Source organism: Trichosurus vulpecula, chromosome 7, assembly GCF_011100635.1.
Source record: "Trichosurus vulpecula isolate mTriVul1 chromosome 7, mTriVul1.pri, whole genome shotgun sequence".
In the NCBI taxonomy this organism is placed as follows: domain Eukaryota; kingdom Metazoa; phylum Chordata; class Mammalia; order Diprotodontia; family Phalangeridae; genus Trichosurus; species Trichosurus vulpecula.
This window is the reverse complement of record NC_050579.1, coordinates 18,135,861-18,157,075: the sequence shown is the minus strand read 5'-3', so window position 1 is coordinate 18,157,075 and position 21,215 is coordinate 18,135,861. Positions and strand designations below refer to the sequence as shown.

Sequence of the window (21,215 nt, the reverse complement as noted above, 5' to 3'; positions counted from 1 at the left end):
TAAATCAGACTGGCCTCAGTTATCACCTCAGCAAAAATAAGGAGGTTGGATTAAATTGACTCTGAGCTTCCCTCCAGTTCTCAATCAGTGATCCTATGAGTTCCCAAGAAGAGATCTGTTGGCTTGATTCTCAATAGCTCTTTCCAGACCAGATCTGCTGTGCCCTCCATGGGAGGTAGCTGGTTACCAGGCTAAGTTGCTGGCACACTCCACAACAAAACCCCTACTATTTTTGACAGCCCTACTGGTTGGTGGTTTCATCATGAAGTAAGCTATAATAAACCCTCTTGACTTAATGCCTTAAGATTGTTACAGAGGGTAGGGGTGACTGTTCCCCTTCATGGATTTCACTGACATAATGAACCATTGCAAGTCAGCCCCCTCTCTACAACTTACAGATTTAAAGAGGTAGAGTGATTTGCCCAGGCTCACAGAGCCAGGATGAATAGAACCTAGGTCTTTTGAGCACCAAGGCTGGTTCTCCAGCCACTTGGCAAAAGGCAAGATAACAAAAAAACTTCCTAGGGCAAGCTGTACAAAGTCAAAGAACAGTATTGATTGGACAACAATCCCAGGAAGATCCCCAGCTTAGCCAGACAAATCCTCAAGCATCCTCGTGAAAATGCCCATTGACTCTGCAGAGACTCTCTAGCCAGGCCCGTAGCCAGCATTTCTCGGGGCAGACCGGCCACCTTGTTCCAAAGCACAATGCCTTCCCCTGTGCCTACAGTTTTGATATCAAGCGCTTAGCCCAGCTGTCAGCTTCTCAGCAGAGGGAGGATTTATTGAAAACAAAACAAAAGATACTGGCCCTTCTGGCCCATTCTCTCTGGGTAAAGTGTGGTAAAGGTAAGATCCGTGGCACCTCGAGCTATGGCAAACTCCTCACTGTGGGGAAAGGTAATAAGGAAGTCATGGAACAAGTGGATATGAGGAATGAGGTGTCAATACCTGGAACCAGGCAAAGGGATCAAAATTCTAGACAAGAGCCAGAGTGGGGAGGCAGGTGCTGCAGGAGGCAAGAGAAAGTCAAAAGCGAAACGCAGAGATTCCTACAGAAGGGTCAGAGACAAGGCAGTGGTTTCCAGCTCTCAGCTGGGTGAACCTGTTGCTGCCCACAGAACCTTGGACCAGTCAGCTTATCTCTCTATACCTCATCTGTACATGAGGAGGCTGGATCAGATGACCAGTTCTCAAATCTATGATCTAAGGCAGCCAAGGTTAGAGGCAAGATCTGAACTCAGGTCCTGTGGTTTCAGAGCTAGGACTCTTTCTACCATACCCCATAGGACCTAAGAGAGGCATCTACATTTGTTTTTCAGATTTTCGAGTGGGACAGCATATTTGAAATAAGGACCACCTGTGGGACCTTGGACAAGTTATTTATCTTTCTTGGGCTTTGGTTTCCTCATCTGAATAATCAGCAAAGAGTGGATTAAATGGCTTCCAGATCCCCTTCCAGATCCAAGTCTGTGATCTCAGGATCTGTGACAAGCCACTTCAACTCTTGGGCCTCAGTTTCCTCATCTGTAAAATGGAGGTGGGTGGGGTGGACTTGTTGGCCTTTCAAGTCCCTTCCAGCTCTAAATCTATTCTTCTGGGACTCCATGAAACTTCCTTGGGCCTCAGTTTCCTCACCTGTAAAATGGGAGTAGGGAGGGGTTGGCGAGGCAAGGGACTAGATGTCCTCTAATCTCTCTTCCAGTTTGCCTTTTTTTGTTTTCATCCTCTTATCCCCAGCGTGCCTGGTCCCATCTGAAGCACTTACCGAATGCCGGCCGACCGGATGCCTAATGCTTTCCCTTTCTATGGTCAAAGTAAAATACCTTGTGTATCTTGTATGGCTCGTCTTGATCGTCAGCTCTCGCATCCGGGTCAGTGATAGCGTGAAGCAATAACTCTGTGATCTTGACGCCCTCCTCCTCGGGCAGGGACACCGCTATGTGAAGAGGGGTGAGGCCTCTCATCTGCAGGAACGTAAAGAAAAACAAAATAGCCAGCCGTGCGGATCAGAGAGCAGGGGCGCAGACCGGGGGGCGTAGCTTACTTTAGGGCAACACGAGAACTCCCCCACTCAAAACACTCAAAGTTAATATGGTCTCCAGGGACGTCGGTATGAGCAGAGAGAAGGACCGGTTAAGGATCGGCGAGAGAGTCCACACACTGTCCAGCAAAGCTGAGGATCCCGTAGCAAGAAATTCCTGCCTCCGACGAGGGCTAAGATAGCCACTGAGGGGGGGAAAGAAGTCAGACAGCCAGTGCAGAGAAACACGTTCAGGAGCCGCGTAATTGAAACTTCCCGTAATAAATGAAGGCAAGAATATCGATCTGCTTCAACAAGTTAGGGCTAGATCCGCTAATCAATAGAACATTTGCATCTAACAATATCCTCGAAATTATCTTCAATGCGAGTAAGACAGCTTTGATTTGGGTAAGTCGATTCACCTCCCGGGGCCTCAATTTCCTCATTTGTAAAATAGGGTGGAAAGCTGAACTAAATGGTCTTTGAGGCCCCTTTTAGCTTCAAATTTATGATCAGAAGTCATTTAACGTGTGTGCCTCAGTTTCCTTTTCTGTAAAATGAAAGGGTTGAACTAGCTGGCTTCTTGCTGTTGCTGTTGTTCAGTCATTTCATTCATCTGACTCTTCGTGACCCCATTTGGGGTCTTTGGGGCAGAGATACTGGGGTAGTTTGGCCATTTTCTTCTCCAGGTCATTTTACAGATGAGGAAACTGAGTCAAACAGGATTAAGTGACTTGCCCAAGTTCACACAGCTAGTGAGTGTCTGAGGCTGGATTTGAATTCATGAGGATGAGTCTTCCTGACTCCAGGCCCATCATTCTGTCCACTGCACCCCCTTTTTATCCTATAACATTACTTTGACAAATCACTTAACCTTTCTGAATTTTATTTCTAAAACAAAAGGTTTGAGTTAGTTGGTTTCTGAAGTTTCTTCTGTCTCCAGAGCTATGGGTCTAAGATCTTATGGATTTAAATCAACTTCAAATTATTCCTTAAAGACAAAAACATCCTTCTCTTCCCCCTGCTACCCTTCAGACCCTTCTCACTCCACATGGAGACAACTGTCCCAGCCTCATGACTCACCTCCTTGCCTTCAGGCTCTCTAACTCCCCTACTCAAAATCCTGCAATGGATGTCCGTTCCTCCTGAACAAAGTTTCAAACTCCTCCACCTGACATTCAATGCCCTCTTCACCTGGGATCCAACCTATAGAACTCTCGCTCATATGAGTAGCGGAGCAGTATGTTGTAGCTGATGCAGGGCTGGACCTGGAATTGGAAAGACTTGAGTTCAAATCCAACTCCAGCCACTTTCTCACTGTGGGACCAGAGCAAGTCACTTAACCATTGTAGCTCTGTTCTCTTATCTGAGACTGGATAACCTCCCAAGGCCCTTACAGCCTAAACCTAGGATCCTATGATTTACGTAAACCCTGTTATCAAGAATGTTCTTAAGTAATTGGAACACAATGCACCCAAATTATAATGACCAAGCATAGCCTTATGACAAAACACTTTCCACTTCTCCACAAAGGCAATGGGTGTGGAACACTGCATGTAATGTCAGTTTTTTATATGTTAATTTTACTTTCCTCTTTTCCCCTCCTCCTCACCTCACATCACTCAGATGCCTTTCACCCATATCTCCTCCTTCATCCCTGTCTCTCATGAAAAGATGACCTTACTCCTTGCCAAGACAAACCCATATATGTACAAGTTCCATCCCACCTTCTCCATCAGATTGCCCCCATTATCATCCCCACTTGCCCTCTAATCTGGGATCTCTCCGTACCTACTGGCTCCTTCTCTGATAGACTTACAAATATACCCATGTGTCCCCCATCCTTAAAAAGCACTCACTTGGTCCTGTTGCCCTCACCCACTGTCATCTATCTTTCCTCTCTTCCTCGGCTGAACACCTTGAGAAAATCATCTACAATGCATGCTTCTGCTTCCTCTCCTCTAACTACCTTCCAAGCCCTCCGCACTCTGAATTCCAGCCTCATTATTCAACAGAAACTGTTCTTTCCAAAGTTAGCAATGATATCTTAATCGCCGAGCCTAATGGTTGTTTCTCAGCCCTCATCCTTCTGGAACTCTCTGTGGCATCTGCCACTGTTCATCTCTTCTCCTGGGACATCCTTTTCTCTAGTGATACTGCTGTCTCTTGTCTCTCCTCATGCCTGTCTGGCCTCCCCTCGCTCAGAGTCCTTTTCTGGATCTTCCTCCAGCTCAGTCAGTCAACAAGCATTTGTTATACATTTACTACATGTTGGGCACTGTGCTAAGTTCTGGGGATTCAAAGAAATGCAGAAACATTGTCCCTACCCTCAGATATCTCTCTCACATTCAAATGGGACAAAGAACATGCAAATAACTATGTACGTACAAGATATATAAAGAATAGATGGAAGGTGACCTTAAGGGAAGGTCCTATAGGTGCGGGGACTGGAAAAGTGGAAATGGTAAAGGCTTCTTGCTGTAGATGGAATTTGAATGGTGTCTCAAAGGAAGCCACAAGATGGCGGTGTGGAGGGAGCTCATTCCAGGCATGAGGGTCAGCCAGTGAAAACGCACAGCCTGGGAGACATGGAGTGCCATGTGGGAGGAACAGCAAGGAAGCCAGTGATACTGGATCACAGAGTATATAAAATGGCAATAAGGTCTAAGAAGACTGGAAAGGAAGGAAGGGTTCAAGTAGCAAAAGAGTTGGAAGGCCAAAGAGGATTTTATATTTGATCCTGGCGACAAGTAGAGCGTGTTTGTGGGAAGCTGCCAGTAGACAGGGAGAGACTAAAGATTAGAGACTGGGAGTGACAGAGGGGAGAATCTGCCAGAGAAGATGGGATGGATGGGATCACTTGTGTCCATAGAGGGTTTGCCTTGGCAAGGAGAAGGGCCACCTCTTCATGAGAGAGGGGTAAAGAACTTACAGGCAAAAATATAGGCATAATAACATATAGGCAATCAAACTGGATCCATCCATACCTTTGATGGAAACCGGACGTCGGTCCTTGCACCGTGCTCCAGGAGGAGCCGAACCCCAGCCACATCTGCAGCTCTAACGGGAAAGAAAAGAACATGCATAGGCACTTTGCAACAGTTGGGGTCTGCCCCTCGCTGTAGGAGTAACTGGATCGTAGTCCATCTGAATTTGCGTCTGAAATCAATATCATAAAAATCACGGTTAGTCATAATGGCTACGGGCAAATTGCAAAATTATCTTCCTAAATAATTATCCTCCCCCAAAATGGAAAATAACATTGGGGGCTCTCAAACTCATGATCTGAAAAAACACTGGGATTTGTGTTCATGTTCACCCATCCGAGAGAGTTCATTTTTGTTTCTTCCACAGTTATATACGCATTTTATAGAGATAACTGAGGCAATGGAAAAAGCCTTGATATTGTACTTGAGTTATTAATTAAATTTATGGACAATCATTCAAGAATAATTTTTTTACATGCTAGGCTTTGAGGGGGGCTGGGCATTAAAATATAAAGCCCAGGAGAATGTAACCTCCTTGAGAACAGGCACTATTTTTCATTTGTCTTTGAATCACAGTTTCCAGCATGTAACAGATGCCCAGCACTCACTGGGTTGGATTATACTGAGATAGAAAAATATAAAAGACATGATGCTTGTGCTTGTCCTTAAGGAATTTAAAGTCTTGCTGGTAACATGAGAAATACAGGCACAAAACAGGTAATAATTTCAGGTAGCACACATCTAAATGCAACTTATCCAAAAATACAATTTGCAAAGGTGAGAAGAGATTTAGGAAGGTCATATCCCATCTTTGAATGTACAGCCTTCTCCCTAATCTATTCCTTCTACCTTTAAAGTGTCCCATTCCTCAGATCTATTATCCAGAAGAAAATAGGAATGATAACAACTGGGATAAAGGAATAGATGATGTCTTCATTATTTCTTCAGAAGACATGAAACCTAGAGGAATAGCTAATATGGTAGATAATAGGACGGAGCTGCAGAAAGATCTTGGCAGGCCAGAATGATGGGCCATACCTAGGATCAGGATCCCACCAGTTATTTTATTGGTAATAGGAAGTCTGAGTAAGGAAACTCTACCAATGAAGGTTCAAAAATTTCCCTGCATCTTATAGTTTTAGAGAATCACCCAGAACACTGAGAGGTTAAGGAACTTGCCCAAGGTCACACAGCCAGGAGAGATCAGAGATGGTACTTGAATCCAAGTCTTCTTGGAGTCAAGACCAGCTCTTTTTATGCTACACCATAATGCCTCTTGAGTAATACCTAAAAAGACAAAGTTAAGTAGGGATAAAAGTATTGTCCTGGGCTTTAAAGACTGGGCTTTAAAAAATTATTATAAGGCTTCTAATCAAGAAAGAAGAATGAGAAGTTGCAGTGAAAAAGCACAGGAAAAAAACTGCCCGCCTCCAAATAAAAAAGAAAACTATGGTAATAAAAATGTTGAGTCAGCTAAGTGGAGCCATAGTACACAGGGCACCAGGCCTGGAGTCAGGAAGACTAATTTTCCTGAGTTCAAATCCAGCCCCAGACCCTCATCTGCTGTGTGTCCCTGGATAAGTCACCTAATGCCATTTGCCTCAGTTCCTCATCTGTAAAATGAGTTGGAGAAGGAAATGGCAAACCTCTCCAGTGTCTCTGCCAAGAAAATCCCCAATGGGGTCATGGAGAGTTAGAAAGGGCTAAAATGGGGGGCAGCTAGGTGGCGCAGTGAGTAGAGCACTGGCCCTGGATTCAGGAGGACCTGAGTTCAAATCCAGCCTCAGACACTTGACACATGTACTTGGGCAAGTCACTTAACCCCAATTGCCCTGCCCCCCCCAAAATAAAACAAACAAGAAACGGCTAAAACAACTAAGCAAAAATAATATTTACCAAAAGAGGAAAATTAGTAACATGTAGAGAATCAATACAACTTGGGAAACACTAGCTAAAGTACCACAAGCAATGCAGATGGAAATATATGTGTGTATGTATATACGCATGCATGTATGTATGCATTGTGTGTATGTATGTATGTGTGTATTGTGGGCCATCCCATGAATGAACCAGAAGGAGCCACCCCTTCAGGGAAAATCTCAAGAGTCAAAGAAATCCAGGAAAACTATTAAGGGCTGTGTATAGCAAAGTGTTAATAGAGTTAGTTAACATTAACTTTAAAAGAAATGGACGACAGATGAACATACAAAATATCAAAATTAACAAGAATTAGATCATCTAACTGGGGGTGGGGAACCTGCGGGCCCCCGGGCCACTTGGGGCCTTCTAGGTCCTTTTGTGCGGCCTTTTCCCCTTTTATTAAGGGGATTTGTTCTGTGAATGGATTCATTCAAAGGGCCACATTTGAGGACCTAGAGGGCCAAATGTGGCCTCGAGGCCACGGGTTCCCCACCCCTAATCTAAACTGAATATCTCAGAAGGAGAAATCAGGTAAACCATTAAGAGTAGCCCTGCAAAAAGGCCCCATGACCAAATGGATTCCAAGTTAAGGGTACCAAACTGTTAAAAAAAATTAGTCTATATCATATCATTTCTCCACACATAGAAACATGGAAGGCTATCCAATTCCTTCCCTAAAAAATATTATTTTGATCCCTATAATGAAAAAGAAAATCATATGAAAATATCAATCACTACTGTATATTGGTAGCCACAATTATTTTTTGAAAAAGAGCTAGAAGAGGATTTAGAGTAAGAGGGCTGAGCGCTAAGAAGCCAGGGGATTCAGCTATGACCAAATACCTTTGCTAAGTGAAAAGTACCAGCCATACAATTAAGAAGGATAGAAAAAAAATTAAGAAAAAGTATGCCTATTTGCTGTTACCTAGGTAGCCAAGCTTTGAAGTAGTCTTGGAGTCTTAGAACCAATGCTCACCTCTACCTGGTAGGTCACCCCACCAAGCACAACATAGTGCACTGCCCCCTCAGCAACTCAAGGAGGAGGTATCCACTATCTCACCTCTTCCTGCTTGTTGAGTTGGGGAAAGAAAGTTTGTTGAGGCTTTTCCCATTCTATTTCCTATTCTCATGCACTGATTTGGGTCTTTCAGGCCCAGAGATACCATCCATGAGCAAGTCCCTACTGTTACAAAAACAGAAAACCTCTAAGTTTTTCCTGGCCAAATCTGAGAGTCTGGCTTCCAGATGCCAACGCCTAGCTCAAGCCAAGGGAATTCCTGAACTATCCCCCACCACCACCTTGTCAATAGGATGTCAAAGCACAATTGAAACCTTTCAGAGAGCAGTAAAAGAGCTAAACTCCTCCTTTACCACCACCACCACCACCATCCCTACACTATCCCCTGCTAGGAGCCTCACCTGGTCCCATCCCGCCAAACCCACTAGAAAATGTCTTCCCTTCTCTGCTTCCCCCAAAAATTGAAGGGATGCTTTGCTTTGCTTTGCTTTTCCTGCCACCAGTCAAATCACAGGAAATGTGATACCCACCTCTAATACAGGGGCACAAAGACTGGATTTGTGATTTAATTGGTAAAAGAAACTCCTGCATGAGAAAATCCCCTCTACTAACACATATCAGCACCATCTCTGAAACTTCTACTCTGAGAAAATTGCCTAAAGCACTGAGAGGTTAGGTGGCTTGCCAACAGAAAACAAAACAAAAAAGTAGTAATTTTATTTTTTAAATACAATTCAAAAAACTATATCAAAAACATAAAACATCCTTTGTAAACCTCCTTCAGAAACTGAAGTTGAAGTAACAGTGGACAGGATGGAAGCGGTACCAAATGAAAATCAAACTAGACAAAGATTATATTAAAGGAAGCCTCTAACACAGTTTAAACACACACACACACACACACACACACACACACACACACACGAAAGGGAACAATTAGGAAAACTGCAAAATTACATCCAAGGACCAAAGATCTCAATGAATTTCACAGGGAAAAACAAATGAAGTCAAGCAAAAATCAATACAGAAGAATAAGAACTGAAACAGCAACTAATGAATATACAGAACAAAATAATGTATTTGAAAACAAAGCAAGAAGTACAAATGTTACATTAATTGGGATCCCAGGGGGCAGTGAAAAAGAAAAAAAAAACTAGACATTGTATCAGATGACTTAATCAGAGAAGATTTTCAGGGAAGCATAGGTCAGGCAACACTGCACCAGTACAGCAAATGTACAATGTACCAGAAAGAAGTCCTAACCATATTTCACCAAAGTCCATGTAGTCATAAAACCAGAGAATTATAATTACAAAGAGAAAATTCTACAAGCACTAAAAATTTAAAAAGAAGTCACATTTAAAGAAATTCCAATTAGAGTACCATGAGACTTTTTCAAAAACAACAAAGAAAAAATATAAAAGACTGGCAAAAATATATGTCTAAAATTTTTTTAAAAAAAAAGGTCATATCTCAAAATGACATAGCTTCCAAACATGAACACATTGTTTGTAAAGAAAATTTGTTTCTAAGATAAACTAAACCAGAAAAAATATAAACAAAAATTCCCAACTAGAGAGATAACTATGAGCCATACAGAAGACAAAATCATTTGGACTGAATAATTAACAAAAATGATACTATACTTTAAGTCGATATCTATTTAGATTGAAATTTAATATAAAGATATATAAGAATATAGTAAATAATCTTTTTATTTTCAATAGCATCAACCAAATGAGAGTTTGAGATAAAAAGATGTATCAGTTATTAACACAAAAGGGTAAACAATATTTTTTTAAAAATCTGTATTAACTATTTAAAAAGCCTTTTCACAGGCAAGAAACAATAAAAATAAAAAAGAGAAGGAAATAAAAAAGTAACAATAATTCCAAAGAGAAAACTCAACTTATATTAAAAGTTAATTTGATCTCAGGAAAATATAATAGAAATATATTTTGTTTTATTTACTACCTTTAACAGTTGAAATATGTATAAAAGATTATGACAGTGTTCTTATAAAACCAAATGTATTACTTATAACAATAAAATTAAATAGTCTGAATTATCCTATTAAAAGAAAAACATTAGAGAATGGATTAATTAATAAGTCTTTGTTGAGTGTTTGTTATGTACTAAGCACTGTGGTAGGAATGAGGATATAAAGACAAATGAAACTGTGCCTTCCCTCGAGAAGTTTACATTCTATAGAAAGGTAAAATAGAAATAATAAATTTATAAATTTTGTATAAATGTTTAAACTAAATACAAGGTAATTTGAAGGGGAAGCCCTAGCAGCTGGAGGGATTCATGTAGGGAATGGTTTTTCAGCTAAGCATTGATGCAAAGTAGATATTCTCAGTGGAGAGAGTTCATTTCAGCTACGGGAAACAGCCTGTACAAAGGTAAAGGAGATGGGAATATTTTGTATGGAGAACAAGAAATAAAAGCATGGAACAGAAATGTAGTAATAGAATGTTACTGTGCTGCAAAAAATTAAAAAAAAGATGGATGTGTTAAATATAGATAAGTTTGGAAAGAAAACACAACCAGGAAAACAACACACACAATGACTACAACATATAAATGGAAATAACAGCAAAACAATCAAAAAGGAATGCTGTAAAAGTATAATGACCAACATTGGTCTCAAAGAAAAGAGATGTCTTCTCATACATCTCTCCTTACTTTTTTGTGGAATACTGTAGGAAATGTCAGTCACTTATGTTAGTTTTGCTAAATAATTTGTTTTCCTCTTTTTTATTCTTTGTGTTCAGGGATAACTCTCTAGGAGTGGGAAGAGGAAAGACACATAGGGAAATGTAGGTGACATAAAACCCAAAATGTCAATAAAAATTTACAAAAAGAAAATGGACAGATGATTTTTAAAAATTGCTAATAGATTTCTTTTTCTAACTATCTATTTCTTATAGTAAAGGATCTGAATTTTTTTAAGTCTCATCCCACTATTATCAGGAAAAAATTTTAAAAAACTGAAGTTGACAGAGAAGTGCCTAGTCCTAGATGTCCATTATAATAGAGCATAAAATTGGAACTAATATCTCTTTATTACATCTCCACATCATCAGAAAACACTCTCATTAAGAGAGAACCCTCAGATTTAGAGTTGATTAGAGTATCCTTTGTTGTAATTCTGTTTACTTCTTTTTCATTACTTCAGTAGTCTAAAAATTTTACTCGTTTAAAGAAAGCCCTGGGTCATGGGAACAGAAAATTGCATCTGTGTCAATGAATATTAGGAAATGATGATGGATTTACTAGAAGGAATATTTGCATTAATACTTCAAGAATCTGTGATTTCCCTTATGAGGCTACTCCCTCTACTAACTGTAGTAGCAATTTTGATTTGAAGATCTTTCCCACCTATTAATAGGCCATGTGAACTGCTTAAGTCGCAGGAAGCCTAGGACACGTGGTGGGAGGAGCTTCCTGACAGGAAAAGGAAGTTATGTCACAGAAAATGCTGAGAGAGGAGAAAGATTTTATGGCTCTTGGTGGCTGCTAGTGGCTGCCCTCATGATTGTTAGACCTGAACAGGCTGACTTAGCTGTACTGTGAGTTTGTTTTGTGGAAAACCCCAGCAGGAGGTTGGAGAAGCTTTGGAATGGCGAGTTTCCAGGTTGTGATATTGTGTGTGGAATGTTTTACTGCTGTGGTAAACTGGATAAATGGCTTGTGGGATATGATTCTCTGGTGTCTGAATAAATGTTATACTTTGTCTTCTTTAATGGAGAGTCTCTCATACTTTGCGATATAGAACTACATAGACACTCACAATTATCATCGATGTTGTGTTTATTGCCTTATTGTTACATCTGGCAACTAGGAGGATGGGATCACAAGGTATAAAATCTCTATTTAGAGGTAGAAGGGCTTTAGAAGAAGAAATGGTCGTCCCAGGATGGGAGGATGTAACTTATTGCTCCCTTACAAAGGAATAGTCTAAGGGCACTGGTCTCTGTGAGGACTGGAAGCAGAAGCTACAGAGTGGAGGACCCAGAGATTTGGATTTATGGCTCAGAGAAGTTACTGCTGAGCCAGGAATGGGGATCCCAAGAGCAATCTCTAGACGAGGCTGGATTTTACTCACAACCTAACGTATTGTATGTGAGCGCAGAGACAGACTATTAGGAGAGAGAGCTCAGGCTCAGACAGTTGCTGAAACTTCTGAAAATACTCAGCCTATACCACAGCAAGATGGAGAAACTCAGGTGGTAGAACAGCAAGAAGCTAACAGCCTTGTTGTAAATTCAGCTAGAAGGCACAGGGAGCCAAGGAGGTCAAGAGTGCACTTCTGTTTAGCCAAGGTCAAGCCTAGCAGGCGGTCTGGTTACCATGGTAACAGGGGCAGAGAATCTAGACAGGAGGATACAATGTCAGAATCTCAGGCACAAGGTGATACTTTGTCACATGGTACTTCTCACAGAGACAGTGAGATATTATCACACCAGACTTCTCAAAGAGAAGTGTACCCCATAAAGCAGAGGAAGCAGGAAACAGAAGGTGATACTACTCAGTTTAGGCTCGTTTTAGAGTTTTTACACAGCAGGAAATCACAGATATCTTGAGTAGGTTCACCCAGAGAATGGGAAAATCGTTAATATCTTGGATGGTGAGAATCAGTGATGAAGGAGCATAGGAGTGTCTGTAGATTCTGGGTATCATACGAGATTCATAAGTATTAATCAGAATTCTTTTGTACAGCAAGCTTTTAGGTATTATCATTTGCAAAGAACTAATCAAGCAAACAATTTGTTGGCTTTGGCTGTGACCGGCTGTAAAGAGGAATATCCTGCTGATGCCATGTGGCCTACTCCAAAGAGACCCTGGTATTTAATTAGGGACCATACAAGAAAGTTAAAGGAGGAGGTGATGAAGACTGTTATTGTGTTGGGGAATGCTGAAATTTGTTATGAAACTCCCTTGGGAGTCTCTCATAGGAATTTGATAGTTAAGACACTTATAAACATGTGATTCTGACTCTGCTGATTGCAGAAGTAGGGAACCCTCTTTCAGAGGTGCTGGATAAGATTTCACAGTTAAGTGACTTAGGAGACTGAGGAAAAGATGATAAATTTCCTCGGGAGAGAAGAGTATACAGCCAACAGATTCAATGTCCAATGGATAGAGTGACAAGGAAAGAAATGTTTACTACTCTGCTGAAAGCAAGGGTAGATTTTAGAAGACTAGATGGTATTCCAACTAATGAGCTATACAAAATGTACCAAGATGAGGGCCTTAATAGCGAACTGAATAGTAAGAACTGCTCCTACAAATCCTACAGATCTTGAACCCTTGCATCCAAGTGAATCACACCTTCAAGGAGACTAGGGAATAGGCTGAGCACCAGCTCAGATTAAAGAAATGCACAGATGGGATTACAGACCCCATATTAATCTCACTATATATTGGAAGAATGGATCAAATACTGCAACTAGGGCATTGATAGACACTGGGGCAGAGGCCAGCTTGATTTATGGAAATCCTGACAAATTTAAGCATGGAACTTCTATTACCATCACAGGGGCTGAAATATCAGCCAAACAAGTGAAACTGATAGTGAAAATTTGACAGTTGCCTAAGAAAGAACATACCATGGTCACTGTACCCATTCCTGAATACATCATTGGAATAGATATATTGAAAGACATGACTCTGAATTTGCCTGAAGGGAGATATCGATTTGCAGTAAGGAAGATAGGAATTAATACAGTTTTGTGGGAAGAGTAAAGATGAACCCAATCACTTTACCTGAACCTTCTAAAGTAATTACTTTGAAGCAGTATCATGTGCCAGGTGGGCAAGATGAAATTGCCAATACTATAAAGGAATATGTTGAAGCAGGAGTGTTTGTCACTACAACCACTCAATGGAACAATCCTGTATGACCAGTATGAAAGTCAGATGGAACGTGGAGAATGACAGTGGATTGTAGACAATTGAATAAAGTGACTCCTCCCTTGTATGCTGCTGTTCCAGATACTGTTACCTTAATAGAAAGGATCCAGAAATATGATGGGACTTGGTATGCAGTTATTGATTTGGCCAATGCTTTCTTTATGATCCCAATAGACCCCCAAGCAATGGGACCAGTTTGTTTTCATGTGGCAGGGCTGACAATATACTTTTACACAATTACCACAGGGATATCTGCATAGCCCAACTATCTGTCATAGGATTGTGGCTGAACATTTTGATGAATTGAAGTTACCTGGTGTACAGCTTACCCACTACATAGATGATATTTTGATACAGGGAGGAAATGTAAAAGAAGTGGAGAGGAGTTTGATACTTTTAATTGAGCATATGAAAAGCAAAGGATGAGAAATTAACCCTGCAAAGATTCAAGGACCAGCTCAAACTGTAAAATTTGGGGGTATACAATGGAATAAAGGACTGAGAGAAATTCTCCCACAAGCTCAACAAAAGATTCAAGATTTTCCTACCCCCAGCAATAAGAAGGAGGCACAAAAGTTTATAGGACTGTTTGGATATTGGAGGCATCACATACCACATCTTGGATAAATTTTGAAACCCTTATATGAAGTTACCAGGAAAAAATATGAATTTGATTGGGGACTTAAACAGAGTAAAGCTTTTGAAGAAGCTGAAGCTGCTATACAATTGGCTTTGGATTTATGGCCTATGCAAAGTGGACTGGTGGAATTACAAGTGACTGTACAAGATAACTATGTGAATTGGTGTTTATGGCAGAAACAACAAAGCCTAAATGTACCCTCAGGATTTTGATCAAGGAAACTACCTTCATCTGGATTACAATATACACCTTTTGAAAAGCAGTTCTTAGCTGCATATTGGACTTTGGTAGAGACTGGACAACTGACTCTGGGCCATGAAGTGATATTAAGACCTGGAATCCCGATTAGGACTTGAGTAATGAGTACCCCAGCGTCATAGAATTGGACATGCACAAGAGGCTAGCATGATTAAATGGAAATGGTATATTCAAAATAGATCGAAGACAGGCAAAAGTGGAGTTTCTCCTCTACATGCATCTATTGCAAGCATTGACATTGATGGAAATAACAAATTCTCTGAACCAAGGCAACAGTTGATACAATCCTTGGTAAAATGGAATGATGGGTATGATGGACTGATCGAAGAACAAAAGAGACATGCATGGTTTACTGATGGGATAACAAAATATTTGGGCCATAAAAGACATTGGAAAGCAGTAGCCTATAACCCATGTACTAAGAGAACTTTGGAAAGTACTGGGATAGGTGGAAGTAGTCAATATGCTGAACTTATGGCAGTACATCAAGCCATTAAAATAGAGAAAGGAGGACAGTGTCATATATTCACTGATTCATGGGCAGTAGCTAATGGGTTTGCTACATGAATGCCAATGTAGAAAAACCAAAATTGGGAAATTCATGGTAAACAAGTTTGGGGCAAAGAACTATGGGAAGACATATGAGACATGTCTTTAGTTACTAATTTGTCGGTTTTTCATGTAGATGCTCATGTGCCCCTCACTACGCCAGAACATGAGTACAATGCACATGCTGATCTACTAGCAAAGATTGCTACTGAACATATTGTCCCTACTTCGACACCAACTGATGATCCAGTACTAGCAAAATGGGTTCACCAAACGGCTGGACACTTAGGGGTCCACGCCACACACCAGTGGGCACAAAATCGAGGTATTAGTATCTCTTATTCCTTGTTAAACCAAGTAACAGAGGAATGGCATATATGTCAATTGGAAAAGAAACAAACTGTTCCCAGAGTAGTAACTGGAGAAATAGCAAGGGGAAAAGTTCCAGGCCAGATTTGGCAGATAGATTATATTGGACCACTACCCCAAGATAAAGGATGCAAATTTATATGTACTTCTGTTGACACCTATTCAGGTGTACTAGTGGCTTGTCTTTACAAGAATGCAACACAGAAAAACACCTATAAAACTCTAGATATTTGAAGTCTATATTATGGAACCCCAATGCAGATTCAAAGTGACAATGGGTCACATTTCAAAGGTAATGAGGTGAAGGGATAGTGCGTATTGAACAACATAGAGTACATATATCATATTCTATATTATCCACAAGCATCCAAATTGATACAAAGAATGAATAGATTGTTGAAAGAACAGTTAAGAAGGTTAAGTTCTAATAATTTATATCAACATTGGAAGGATAATTTGTTTACTGCTTTCCATAATTTGAATAATATACCATTAGGAGGAAGTACACCTCTGACCAGAATGATGACCCCAAATCTGCAAATTAGAAAACATCACACACATAAGATCCAAAATATTGAGTATTGGACTGTTAAGGAAGATGTCCCAGCACCATATCCAGGAATACCTGGTTCAGCAGGATATGATTTACATTGTTTGGAGAACTTTTAGTTGGATAGAAAAGAGATAAGAAAAATCTCTACTGGGATATGTATGAGAATCCTTAAGCATTATTTTAGATGGATATTACCTAAACCAGGATTAGCAGCTCAAGGAATACATGTATTGACTGGAGTGACAGATTGTAGTTATCAAGGAGAAATTATTGTGACACTCCAGAATTTGGGTGAAGAACCTATACGGTTGTGTAAAAATGATAGAATAGTTCAATTGATTATTATTCCTTGTGAAACAATACCTCTTGTGAAAACTGACCCTTCTTCCAAAATAACTATCAGAGGAAAGTGATAGAATAAAATTGGGAGCTAAAGTATGGGTAAAACGAAAGCCAGACGATGTTCCAAAGGCTGCATGATTATAACACATGGGAAAGATAATACTGTAACAGTAGTCTACCCAGGAGAAAATGATTATGAAATTGTACCCTTGACTCATGTATTCTATCATGAATGAGGCTACGATAGTCTCTTTGTTTCTTTTTGGATTTTTGTCTATTAAATTTGTTTGTGAGATTTGTTTCTGGCAGGCTTAGTACCATCCACCTGGAGATGCCTGATCGCTTAGCCAGATGCGACCCTCTGATGTGTTCAGATGTCACCTCTGGATCTGTCCATGACTGTGATGTGTCATCCCTGGACCCGGCGTCAACTGAGTTCCAGATGCCAGCTTGCTAAAGAACGGACCTCTAGAACAGGACTCTTAATCACTTGGGGCAGAGACAGCTCTACGTCCAATTTCAGTAGGAGGAAGCTTTGGAAGACGAGACCTTCACCCCTTACCCCAAGATTTTGAGCCCCATTCATTCAAGGGAGAGTGATGACATTGTTTTATATACTTATTTTATGTTATCCCTGTTATATTTTTGTGTAAAGTTCTGTTGTCACCAGTTATCCCAGAGTTCCCACTGCCCTATGTAATGGATAAGAGAGATCTTGGGGCCAAATGTAGTAGCAATTTTGATTTGAAGATCTTTCCCACACATTAATAAGCCATGTGACCTGCTTACGTCAAGCCTAAGACATACATGGTGGGAGGAGCTTTGTGATAGGAAAAGGAAGTTATGTCACAGAAAATGCTGAGAGAGAGAAAGATTTTACGGCTGCTGGTGGCTGCTAATGGCCGCCCTCATGATTGTTAGAACTGAACAGGCTGACTTAGCCGTACTGTGAGTTTGTTTTGGGGAAGACCCCAGCGAGGGGTTGGAGAGGTTTTAGAATGGTGAGTTTCCAGGTTGTGATACTGTGTGTGGGATTTTTCACTGGCTTGTGGGATACGGTTCTCTGGTGCCTGAATAAATGGTTCACTTCTTCTACCTTCTACGTGGAGAGTCTCGTATACTTTGCGACACAGAACTACATAGACATTTTGACAATTATCATATACATTGTTATTATTACCTTACTGTTTCACCAACCCTGATAACAATCTTCCTGTAATTTGCCAAATAGTGTTAAGAATTATGGCGACTAAAAGAATACTTTATGGTCGGCCTACTGATGTGTTTCTCCACGCTTACTGAGGCCACAGACATAGAAATCTATTGCAGGGCCACTGCAATAAGATGCTATTATGACGCCTCTTTATGATGAGTGATTCTGGCTTAATACTCAGCCCTCACCCCAGCTCAACCATTTACAAATCTGGAATTAACTTACCCAGAAATTTACAGGAGCTGTACAAAATTATAAGAACTGAAATAAAGGAAGAACTATATAATTGAAGGATATTCAATGTTCACAAAGGGGTCAGATTAATAGCAAAAGTAATTGTACTCACCAAATCAGTTTATGTAGAACTGGAAAAATTATAATTAAAGTTACATGGAAAAACAGACAACAGTATTAAGGGTTCCAGTTGAGGGGGAAATAGCTGATGGAGCTAGTCTCGCATTTCCAGATTTTAAGACCTGTTACAAAGTGGTTGTTGTATTAGTATGTCCAGGTCAGCTGTTAAATTTGTGACTTACCTTACCAATAATTTCCTCTTCAAATGATGGAAGAAGGGACAAGGGAACTTTTAATCTAGACTTGATCCTGACCAACAAGGAAAGATTTGTTCCTAATGTATAAAATGGCAGGACCAGAAGCAATTGACCCCATATAGCCCATGACAGAGAAAGAGAGGAAAGACAGGAATGGTCTGACATATACTTTATTTGAAGAAAGGTGATTTCAAAGACTTCAAATGAAAATTGGCTAGAATCCTGAAGCTATATTTTGCAGGGGAAGTCAATCCCAAAAGGACAGAAATTGCTTGGGAATGAAATTTTGAAGACACAAGCAGAAATTAATCTGGTAAGAAGGAAAAGGGGGAGCTGCCTAAAGAGACTGATGTAAATGCACAGGGAACTCATCAATAAGCTTAGATCTTTAAAAGGAACATACAGATGATGAAAACTGGGGAAAGTAACTGAAGATTAATTCATTAGTAAGATCCCATCAGAACTATATCAAGTATTATAGCTAAAAATGAGCGGAGGCTGGTGATGAATGAATGTCAAAAGGTAAGGAAAATGTTTGTGTGAATGAATGTGTACCTTTATTAAACTATCAATCAATACACAAGCATTTATTAAATGCTTACTAGATGCCAGACAGTGTGTTAAGCATTAGGGATACAAATAAAAAGCAAAAATAATCTCTGCCTTCAAGAAACTTACAGTCTAGTGAAGGAGATGACATATGCATCTATTATTGTAAATGACATATATACAAAGTAGATAGAAGGCATTAAGAGCCCAAATGGTTAGAAAAGGAAGGTAGCACAGGGTTAAATAGTGAAGGAAGCCAGGCATTCTAAGAAGTTGAGGTGAAGAGGGAGAAAATCCCAGACATGGGAAATATCCCAAAGGCACCTAAGTGGGAGAAGCAGTGCCATGTGTAAGGTATGGCAAGCATTTCAGTATGGTTGGCCCATAGAGGAGCATTGTTGGTAGAGCTGTGAACTACTCCAGCCATTAGGGAAAGCAATTTGGAACTACACTGCCAAAGATATTAAACTATGTGTCCCCTTTGATCCAGTGATACTGCTATTGGGTCTATGCCCTAAAGAGAGTTCAAAGAAAGAGAAAAGGGGCATATTTGTACAAAAACATTTATAGCAGCTCCTTTTGTGATAGCAAAGGACTGGAAACTGAGGGGATGCTCATCAACTGGACAAGTTATGGCATACAGCCATGATGGAATACTACTGTACTGCTATAAGAAATGATGAAGGGGATGGTGTCAGAGAAACTTGAAATATTTGTATGAACTGATGCAAAGTGAAGTGAACATAACCAGGAGAGCAATTTATACAGTAACAGCAATATCGTTTTTAAAAAATCAACTTCGAAAGACTTAGTAACTATGATTAACACCATGACCAACCATAATTCCAAAGGACTCATGAAGAAACATGCTATCCACTTCAGACAGAGAATTGATAGATTCAAAATGCAGGTTGAAACATTTTCCCTTTTTTATTTGTTTTCCTTGACTACATATCTTTGTAATGGGTTTTATTTTCCTGCTTCTCAATGAGTGGGAGAAGATGAGAGGGATGAAAGAGAATTTAGAACCAAAAATAAAATAGAATTTTTTTAAAATGTAAGTGATTTCTTCCAGATTTGGATCTATGATCTCATGAATGGCAAGAAATAGCTGTGGTAGGGTCCTAAGGACCCAACTCTGACTCTGCTCAGTTCCATATTTTAAGCCATTACTGGGATAAAGGCATAGATAGCATACTTCTTTTTTTAAGTAACCTTCTATAGTCTTAGTCTTTTTTCCCTGTTTGCTCATTTTCCTTGCCAATTATTTGACTTTTGAGTTCTTTGTTAAGTGGAGAGTAAGCTGCCCCAAGTTTCAGGGGGTTTGTGCAGCAGGGACCTGTAAATTTTTAGTTCCTCCAAAGTGGTAATGATCAAAAGAGAGGTGTTTACTCCTCTCCTGGCCTGTGCTCTGGTCCATGAGCAACCACAAGCACTCTTTTCTGCCTTGGAACTGCGAGGAGGGTTCCCTCTCCACAGCTGCCACCAACTCCACCATGGCAGTGCTCCTCCTCACCCCAGGACCACCACACAGGACTGCGATCCAGATCAGCTGCTCGGTTCTCCCACCATCTGTAGGGCAAGAGCTCCAAAAGCAGGCATAGCTGTGACAGTGGCTTGCACTGCCCTGGGGCTGGGGTTGCGGCTGAGGCTGGACGACTCTCCCCTTTCACACAGGTGAGAGCTTTCCCACTGACCTGCAAAGCTGTCTTTGTTATTTGTGGGTTGAGAAGTCTGGAAACCTCCACAGACGGCAGTGATTCAGTGCCCTGAGGCCTGCTCCAGTCCCTGCAGTGCAACCTGCTCTGAGCTGTGCTCTGCTTAGAACACGGTGCAATAGACCCTTCCTGTTGACCTTTCAGATTGTCTTGGGCTGGAAATCTGATTCCCTCTGTCATTTTGTGGCTTCTGCTGCTCTAGAATTTGTTAAGAATCATTTTTACAGGTATTTTGAGGGGTTTGGGGGGGGGGGGAGAGTTCAATCAGATCCCTGCTTCTACTCCACCATCTTGGCTCTGCCCCACCTTCACCATTTCTTAAAGCACAGTAATATTCCATCACATTAATATATTATAATTTGTTCAGCCATTTCCCAACAAATAGGCTTCCCCTTAGTTTCCCTTTTTGTCACCACAAATATAAATATTGATGTGCATATGGGTCTTTTTCTTTGAGGTATGGACCTAGTAGTAGTTTGCTGGGTCAAATGGTACACACAGTAGTTAGCACACTTCCAAAGTTTGCAAACCACCAGAAGCAGAGAAGAATGGACTAGATATTGGCTGAGGTGACAAAATTACGATCCAAAAGGGTTCCTGATGTGA

The 21,215-nt window shown here is 40.5% G+C and overlaps 1 protein-coding gene across 1 annotated transcript in view; it reads right to left on the bottom strand.

The window, feature by feature from the left end:
- ANKMY1 (ankyrin repeat and MYND domain containing 1) overlaps window positions 1-21,215 on the bottom strand; it is a 126,142-nt gene that overhangs the window by 60,738 nt on the left and 44,189 nt on the right. The window contains exons 8-9 of the mRNA XM_036768048.1: window positions 5,011-5,182; window positions 1,827-1,967 (exon numbers count right to left, since the gene is read on the bottom strand). Of these exons, the coding sequence (XP_036623943.1) occupies window positions 1,827-1,967; window positions 5,011-5,182 (313 nt within the window). The remainder of the gene's footprint in view (window positions 1-1,826; window positions 1,968-5,010; window positions 5,183-21,215) is intronic.